Source organism: Ochotona princeps, chromosome 20 (assembly GCF_030435755.1).
Source record: "Ochotona princeps isolate mOchPri1 chromosome 20, mOchPri1.hap1, whole genome shotgun sequence".
NCBI classification, from domain to species: domain Eukaryota; kingdom Metazoa; phylum Chordata; class Mammalia; order Lagomorpha; family Ochotonidae; genus Ochotona; species Ochotona princeps.
Genome location: NC_080851.1, coordinates 16,617,364 through 16,626,786, shown reverse-complemented (window position 1 = coordinate 16,626,786; position 9,423 = coordinate 16,617,364). Strand labels below are relative to the sequence as shown.

Here is a 9,423-nt window from a genome sequence, read left to right as displayed (position 1 = left end):
AGCCACTAGGCTACCACGCTGGGCTTGAACTAGTTTATTTTTAATGCTTATTTTTCTATTTCTGAAATTCTAGTTCACATTTCCTAAGATCATGTTTCAATATTGCCTGTTCTCTATAATTAATGATCACCATTGCTGCTTTTTACCTTTCTTGATCTGCCCACACTATTTGAGGATATTTTGTCTTTTGTTCAATACACTGTTTATTTCCCGTCCTGTCCCTTCATTTGGAATCTATTCAGCCTGACTTAATTCATACTAAGTTACATTATCCATTTGACGCCTAAAATATTACTGTTCTATGTGCCCATGGCAAAAAGGCAGAGTTGCTTTTGAGTCCCTTCTATGTCAGCTGAGAGCTGAATGTTTAGCCTGTATTTACATTCCCCAGCCACTTCTAATTCTCCATCCACAAGAAGCAACTTGCTGCTTCCTCGCTTGGCTTCATAGTTACATGATAATCTCACACATGGTTTAAAATAGGCATTTTTCTCCTACCTTCCCTTTCTTATTCCATTATTTGTCTTTATGAACTGCTATTTATGAGGGCTGCAGGTTTTCAGGGCATGGCATAATTGACCGTGTGTGTGGTTTTTACACAGTGTACTATTTGTTCAATTTTTGGGCCAAGTGCACCTGTCCCCCCACTTGCCTACATTGATTGCTTGCATTATTTATTACACCATTGATATAGTCACTGTACATTTAAAAAAATGATCTTTTGCAATTTCAGAAAGCAGTTTTCTCAGTGTTATGGCCTTCCACTTCACAGCAGATTCCAAATTCCTAGGTTCACAGGGAACAGTAGAAACCAACCATCTTCCTGCCAGCCGTGAGAAGCAGCTCATGTCCAGCCCTTCCTACTGTGCCTGGCACTTGATACTCAATGTTCAATGAATGAATGCACATTCAAAGAACTTCAAAAACTGCATAGAAAATGCAGATTATGAAAAACTTGCATGGAATTAAAAGTTTTTTGCATTAAAATAAACATCTTTTATTTTTCACGAACTTGTTTTGAAGGGCCATCCTGTGTGTATTTCTTTATTCCATTTTAGTGCCCTAGACAAGGCCCTCAGTTCATCTTCCCTTCCTTAGTTTTCCCTCCCTACCACTGACTTTTGTTGCTTTTACAATAAAGCCTTGCTCATGAACATACCCTTGCTTAAAATTAACGGCTTTCCAACAGCCCTCTTACAAACTCAGTTATTCCTCTAGCTTTATAAACTGGCTGCTGGAGTCTGCCCTGCACAGGCACCTCACATTCACACTTTTTCTATCGCACACCTTGTACTTTGCAGCTCCTTTTCTCACTCACATGCCTTATAAAATCTCTTGAAACCCAGGCCCAACACAGTAGCCTAGCGGCTAAAGTCCTTGTCTTGCATGTGCCAGGATCCCATATGGGCACTGGTTCTGATCCTGGTGGCCTCCTCCTGGCTTCGGACTGGCGCAGCTCCAGCCGTTGTGGCCACTTGGGGAGTGAATCAATGGACAGATCTTCCTCTCGGTCTCTCCTCCTCTCTGTGTACCTGATTTTCAAGAAAAAGAAAATTCATCTTTAAAAAAAATCTCTTGAAACCCTTAAACTTGCTGCTTTTCTGTTTTCTGATATCTTGACTCCAGGGCAGAAGTGCCTCCCTTGCTGTCCCCACAGTATTTAAGAAGTAATTTACAGTTTAGTACACAAATCACTCTTGCACATCAGACTAAAAATTCCTGAAACAGCAATTATCCCTCTTTTCATACCAAACTCTGTTTGTTACTTACTAGTAGCAAGTATTTCATTACCTAAACAGGTGCTCAAAAACCCACATTCAACTTCAGGTATTAAACAATAAATCTCTGTATCAAAATTGGAAGCCTAATCTTTACATATGTGTTCTGACTCAATAAGAGATGTCTCCCTAGAGAAGTACCCCAACAACTCATCTTGTATTCATTGTATCCTCAGTGCTCATGGACCCCAGTAACCACATCGGCCTCCTCCACAGAGTTGCTGGAAGTTCATAAGTTTGTCAATAGATTCATGACACTTATATGTTCAAAATGCACTTTATTTCCATTTTTCTATAGTATCAACTTTTGTAAATATACCCAACAGTCTATGACACATGGCACTCACTCAGTTTTTAGTAGTAATGGCCATTGGCTTTGGAATCTAAAATGAAGTATTGACTATTATCTCCCAGTCTCAACTTATATTAACTGATAAACCAATACAGTGAAAAACAGCCATCAGAATTTTCTCTAGACATGTAATGCAAGATGCAGGGTAGCCATACTTTGTGAAGTGTGATGACCAGTAGGGGGGTAGCAGCACAAACAGAAGTATTCTTAGACAGCCAAAAGCCACATACAGATGTTCTTCTCTTAACTGCTGGGATATAGCTTTTGAGTAATAAGGTTGTCCCTTGTGCTTCCCTACTGTTTGAGGACATAGGCTCTCAAATACACATGATACACACGCAAAAACGCTACTGGCTCAAAAGCTCTAGGTATTATTTTCACAATAGGTCTCTTTTCTTCCCATTTTAGATGGAAAGACCCAGCCTTTGGTATGAATAACTGATTTCCACAAGAACATTGTGAAGGATATTAGTGTTCACTGTCAGTGCTGTGGTCTTTTGGTAAAGGAGTGGCTAGAGCCTCCTTACTCTCGGTAAGTGCTCTGGGCTGATGGATAAATACACTGAATTTCACCCCCTGATTGTTTGCAGCTCTGACAAAACCACTATTGGCAGTCATTGTAATGGCTTTCAGGGTGTCTCCCGTCCCAAAAATTGTTAATGAGCGGGTATTAATTTTCGAACTGGCCACTAGTTTCAAGGCACGCTCGGAAGGCTGATCTGGCACCACAGTAATCTGCTTAATCAGCGTGGTGGCCCTCTCTCTCTCCCCGGGTCCTCCTAAAGTATCTAAAATAGACTGAAAGTCCTTGACCGCAGATTCACAGGCAAACAGTTCCTTGTCCTTCATAAACGCCTGCAGCTGAGGCAGGACCTGCTCTTTCCTCTCGTGCTCTGCTTGTTCTGTGAGCACTTTCTCTTTGAAGATGAAGTGGCAGCCCCCATAGCTAAGGGCAGATACGTAGGTGATTAAAGTCGTAATGTCCAGATTCACTCTCTTGCACACATCCACCTTGATCTCGGTGGGAAACGCGATGCTTGCAAGTATGTTTTCTCGGTCTACTCTGGTCACCTGCAGGAGTTCCGGCCCCTCATCGTCTGACTCACTCTCACTCACTTGGAGCTCTTCTGGGTGATCCAACAGCGAGTTGACGGCCACTATGTCTCCTCTCACGGATATGCCCATTTCCTTCAGCTTCTCTGCCATGGGGCTGGAGACACTGTTGTAAAATGCAAAGATGATGTGAGGCTTGCTGTACTGCACCGGCTGCTGGTGACTGGCTTGAAGAAAGTCTTCCGCCTGCTCGATGATGCTTTTGTCACCATACTGACCCCTGCCCAGCCAGATGTTATGCAGAGCTTCAGCCTTCCTGCCAATGGCCTTCACCCACGTGTGACCGCCATTTGCAACCACATCCACCACCAGGGTTTGCTTTTCTCCCAAAGGATCGGTGTAACCGAAGACATGGAGGACACTCACAACCTCTTCCAGGTTTTCCGCCGATTCCACGATGGCTCGCAGGTGTGTGAGGTTGGTGCTCTGCAAGTGGGACTCTTTAACAGCAACTTTCCCAGCTTCTACTTTCTGTAAGAATTTCAACTCGGCCTTCAACTTGCTGCACAGCTTGGCTCCACCTTCTATGCCACCTTTTCTTGATCGAGAAAGTGACTCTGCCCTCTTGATCAGTTCCTTGGCTATGGCGATTCGTTCACAAAGCATGGAGTGTGTAGACATGCTCACAGCATTATTCCTTTCCTAGGAAAAGAAAGAAGCGGATCTCACCAGCCCTCCAACACGGTGGCCGTCCATCTCACAGCTTATGAAAGCTAAGTCTAAGAACCTGGCCTCTGATTTATGGAATGATCCCCTCCTGACTGCTGGGGCAAATCGGCTACACCTACAGACTTTTCTTTGGACACAAGTCGGACCATGACTGTACTGTCCAGGGTATGTCCCAGGTCAGGGTAAAATGAGTGGGACAGTCTTCTTTGTGAGGAATTCACTCTTGTCCAAGTTTCCTATTACAGAATCTGCACAAAGGCTTAGGTTTAGAAATTCAAGGTGAAATGCTTAAAATGTAAACAGCCCACATCAACATGCTGGTTAACAAGCTGCAAAGCAAGAATGTCTGGGCTGAACTGACCACACTTGGCCTCCCTCACCTTGTCCTCCTGCAGGGTAAGTCTTTAACGGGCTGCTTCCTTACTGCCCCTGGGGCACAGGGTACTTACGCCAAGGGTTCCAGGCTGTCGGATTTTTGCATCTGACGTCAATCCGGCCCGTAGAAGACTGAAAGGGACCACCAGCTTGCCACCAGCTCCCGCTGCAAGGAAAAGCCCTGCCAAGCGCTGCGCTCCAGGGTGCGCCCCGGAGCGGCGGGGCAGGGGGCGCGCAGTGAGGTGGGCGGGACCCAGGGTGTCGGGGTCTCCGGGGGCCAAGGGGCACTGGGTCCTCAGGTCCTGCCTGTCCACCTGCACAGCTGGCTCACGTCACACGGCCCCCTGCCGGCGCCCGGACTTGCTGGGCACTGCGCGCGGCCCCCTCCCCCTCCCGCAGGCAGCCCGGCTCCACTCCCCCCGGTCTCCGCCACCCTGCGGTCCACCCCAGCTCCTCACCAGCCGTGCCCAGGGCCGCGAGCGCGAGCTGGAGGAAGCGTGCACGCCAAGGCCGGGACCGGCCTCACTCGGGGAGCCCCCACCTCACTCGGCGCCGCGGAGCTCCGCCCGCGCGCTCCCCACAGCCTCGGGCCCTTCCCGCGTCACGCGGTTCCGGGCCGGGTGACGCCGAGCCCGCTATTCCCAGGCGGCAGCGCGGCCACCCAAGCGGCGCTGACGCTAGCGCGGCGGCCATGTTTGTTGAGGGCACCGTTTCTGCCTGCGGCGGCACCGGATGCGGCTGGCCAACCTGACCCTAGGCAAGCAGTGGAGGCGGAGCAGGTAGGGGCTGCATCTCCTAAGGGGCCCGGGTGTTTAGGGCTCATTTTTAACGAGAGGAAGCATGCGAATTATATTCGTTGGCACTTTGCACTGCACTGTAGGAAATAAAGCTATTACACAAATCTGCTGTTTACTCAGGAGAAATGACTGGGTGCTAAGAGCTGGAATGCTTATATTAGCTTAGTAGTGTTCAGTCACCAATAAAGGCCAAGGTTTTCAGAAAGTCCGGATCACTTTAAGCACTGAGTGACTTTCAGTTTAAACCCTGTCTATCCTGCTCCTCCAGAGCGTACTTTAAATCACGGTTCAGAATGAAAAGCTGAATAAGAGGTAACCACAGTGATAGAATACACTGGGGCTTTCCCCGCCCCCAAAGCCAGGAAGCATTAAGGGCTTCTTCATTGCTTACTACGTGGCCAAGTGTTCTACAGGTTATTCAGTTCTCTTAACCCAAAAGGAGGGTGTGTTTTGCAAGTAAGTGAGCCACAGTGCACCCTGGAACCCAGACAGCCTCTGTATGGCATGAAGGCAGCAGCACTAACACTGCCTGCAGAAGGGGGGCAGTCAGTAAAGCACTCCCAGGGCAGACGCTGGACAAGGCCTGGGAAGGCTGGGACCTGGAGGCAGCCAGGGGCAGAGGCAGGGCTGCTCACTGGGGGTTGCGGGAAGGTGGCTAAGGGGCACCCTCCCCTCCTTCCTCTCCAGGCAGAAACCAGGATTTGTAATACTCTGCAAGGGGCATCTGGGATCGCAGACTCCAAGACAAAAGACAAAACCGAAGTTTTCCTATTGAATGGTGACCTCCATTGGCTGTGCCACCCAGAGGACTGGCAGCCCCTGCCACTCCCACCCTGAAACCTGGGCAAACGGAACCTGGAGAAATGGGATGTTCAGCATCATGCGGTAAGTGGATAGCAGCCCCACTCACTTCTCCACACTTTTGTTTCAATTTTGAAAGAAACAGAAAGCAGAACAAAATGGTATTAAAAAGTGCTTTACATATAGCATGTTAAGTAGACTTTATTTTGGCCAGAGAGCAAAAAAAAAATTTTTTTTTTGAAGATTTACTTATTTTGAAAGCACCTTAGAGAATCTTTCATCCACTGGGTCCCTCCGCAGATGGCCACAGTGACTAAGGCAGGCAGAAGCCAGGAGTCAGGAGCTTCATTCAGGTCTCCCGCATGGTTGGCAGGGGCCCAGGCACTTGGACCATCATCTTCTGCTTTTTACAGGCCTTGAGCGCAGAGCTGGAGTCCAAGTGCAGCAGCTGGGACTAATGAACCAGCGCCCACGTGTTACGCTGATATCACAGATGGCGGTTTTACTCACTATGCCACAACACTAGTCCTGAAAAGTTTCTTTATATAAAGAGGCATTGCACATCATAGGAAACAATGTTTTGAAAGTAAAACTCTCAAGTTGTCGAACACCAATAGAAAATAAGAATTCTACTAAGGGTAAAATAAAAGCATGAAAATAGTGCAGAAATAAGAGTCTACTGTCAGGAGATTTAAAAACAAAATCAAAGGCGAATTTTTCATGGCACCAAAGTTTTTTGTTATTGATAGTTTTTTTTTTTTTTAACAGTGAAATAGCCTATTGAATACTGAACACAGTGTTCAGAAATGCACACAAAAACAGGTAAATCCTTGTGGAATTTCAGAACACTGCAAATAACACACTTGCAGGAACAACACAGGAATTCAGAAGGAAAAGGTAGAGATAAATTCATTGCTACCCTAGCTCCACCTGTTGAGAGAAAAAGTTGCAGAGAAGCAAGTAGCTTGGATTGAAACAGAAAGATTGAAACAAACAGAAAGAGAGGTGTTGGGGAGACATGCGTGAGAGGGCACCTGTCTGACCATGAGGGAAACAGCATGCAGGCTTTTGGGGTTTTCTGGGGACAAGCAGGCAAGAATTTGTCACCGCTAGACGGAAAATAAGAGTTAACAGAAAAGTGAGGCAACGTCACCACTGGGAAAATTATTTGGGGAATAGAGTCAGGGTACACTTACAAACTTCCAAGAAAATCTGAAATTAACCATGATTAAATTGAGGCAGGAAAAGCTAAAGCAAAGAGATCCAAGGGTTTTAAATTCTATAACAAAACACAAAGCTGAAATAGTGGTTAAACCTCAGGAATCCAGAACGTAAGACCCTACATTTTTCAATTCAGGGAGACTCAGGACCAGGGTCTTGGAGAAGGTGTCAGGGTGACCTAGCTGCTACATGCCTCTACGCTGGGGGAGTTGCCATCTGCTTGCCGGCGCTGCTGCTGGCCCCCTGGAGTCCTCAGTGGTCAGGTGCAGAGAGGAGCTCTAGGTTAAAGGAACCAGGCGAAGCAAGGTGCCATTATTACAGGACCTTTGACTAGTTTTCAGGAAATAAAGAATTCTAATTTTCTGGGAGAAACAAAGCTCCACAAAGCTGAAAGCCAATGGAGCCAGCAGCTCCTTTACATTCTTGGGTAATTCATGGAATTTGGTTTGTTCTCCTGTACAAAGGGAGACTCAAGTTTACCTAGAAGGAGTCACCCGATAAAAGTGAAACATAACTGATCAAACAGAGAAGACTGCTTGATGTTCTCTCGGTAGTAATCAATGCCTAATGTGTCAGCACTTGCTAATTCTTACAACTCTATTAGATGGCAACTCCTGTAATGTTCCCTACTGCTGTCAGCACTGCCCTACTCTGTACTCTATTCTGTATTAGTCCTCTTCTTGATTTCTCCTTTCCTTGCCCACTGGCTTATCTTCTCCTGCTCCCTACCCCGTATGTGTGAATTCTGTAGTTATGTCTCTGCTATTTGGAACACAAAGGACAAGTGGAGACCAAGGGTCTTAAAGGGAGGAAAATACTCCAAAGCAGGGAGGTGCCGTGAACATTACGAGTAGTATGATAATTGAGATTAAAAGAAGGTAGAATCCACAGCTAAAAGTGATTTAAAAGTTAAGGAATGTTTAGGGATATGATGGGTTGCTAGAGCAAAGAAATGAGTTCCCCAAGAACTGGAATAGGAACAGCTTAATTTTAAGGACTGAAAGAGTAACTTGGGAACAAAGGGAGAAATGTTGCAGCAGCTTCAACTGGAAGGGAAGCTTTGCATCAAACGCGACCAGAACTTGGACAAAAATCTATTCCAGCTAATTTTTCCTTCTTTTACTCTGTAGCAATGATTATGCTGGTTTCCAGTAAGACCAAAATGCACTTTCCTTCTGTCTTAAATGTACATGACTTTAGTTTGTAAAATTCTGGAATTCCTTTTTCTTTTTTTAATAGTGAGTATTTATAGAGGTTCTACAATTCAGCAGCAGCTAACAAGGTACCTATCCATTAACCACACCAAAGCTCTCACCTGTATTAGCAAATTGAGTCCTGGAGTGCACTGATAGTTACCACGCAAGGTCATGTCCAGTGGAAGGGCTGAGGCCCAGCCTCAAGGCCGTTCCTGGTCAGTCCTGTGTCTGCTTGCTCCATGCTGCAGTCCCGTGTAATGAGACCCCAGGGGGAGAGACTGTGAGGCAGCCTTCCAGACCTCTCCGGAGAGGAGAACCAGTGTGGCCTCCCAACTCATGTAGCGCTTCCTCCCCTGACAATGTATGGTCTCAGTTACGGTAAGCAGAATCTTGTCAAAAATGCCAAGATAAAGCTCCTTTTCTCTCCACTTCGCTGAATCTTCAGCAGAATCTTTTAAGCTATATTTAAATCCCTTAATTACCTACCATCTCTTCATGTTTTAAAAAATAATGCCATTGATAAATTTTTCCCTATATATAGTAACCACAGTAAGGACATTTATTTTATCCTGACACAACTTTAACAATAAAATGCAGAGAAACAAAAGCAAGCACCATTACAGCAGCCAGTCTGCGTGCTGCATGGACCTCACTGACATGGAGGTCACTGACATGGAGGTCTGATTACAGCGGCATCACACTGTAGTGAGTGGAGAGGCGTAAGCCATAGTTCTGACACTCATGTGCTCATATTCTACTTTCATCATCTAAGGTCATCCTTAAAAAGATTCAGTATGATCTGGAGGGTTCCTTGGACACGTTTACCTACCTGTGAGGGAAAGACCAGCACGAATCAGCAATTATTTATGTACCTCCAACAGGGGACTTACTGGCTTAGCACTGTTCCTAACTCCACTACAACCCCTACAGATGGTGTTTGAATAACACCTATGCATCCTTTCTCAGGAGTTCATGAAAGTCTGCAGTACAATTTTGCGAAATTCCATGAAAAATAACGAGGGATTTCATCATTCAGTTTTGCAACATTTTCCAAAAATTAGCAGTGACGAAAGCAGACAATCACTAGGTTAAAATGTTACTAACTTCTAAAAAGCTGGAAG

At 45.9% G+C, this 9,423-nt stretch overlaps 1 protein-coding gene across 1 annotated transcript; it reads right to left on the bottom strand.

The window, feature by feature from the left end:
- Nucleotides 1–2,073: 2,073 nt before the first annotated feature.
- On the bottom strand, nt 2,074–4,690 carry C20H7orf25 (chromosome 20 C7orf25 homolog). The gene is made up of 2 exons (XM_058678240.1): nt 4,362–4,690; nt 2,074–3,885 (listed from the first exon to the last, which is right to left on the bottom strand). The coding sequence occupies exon 2, from the start codon at nt 3,862–3,864 to the stop codon at nt 2,599–2,601; it is 1,266 nt and encodes a 421-aa protein (XP_058534223.1). The 5' UTR covers nt 3,865–3,885; nt 4,362–4,690; the 3' UTR covers nt 2,074–2,598.
- Nucleotides 4,691–9,423: the final 4,733 nt, after the last annotated feature.

Bases quoted from the DNA above. Each gene is read 5' to 3' on its own strand.
- C20H7orf25 (XM_058678240.1), bottom strand. From the start codon at position 3,864: ATGTCTACACACTCCATGCTTTGTGAACGAATCGCCATAGCCAAGGAA.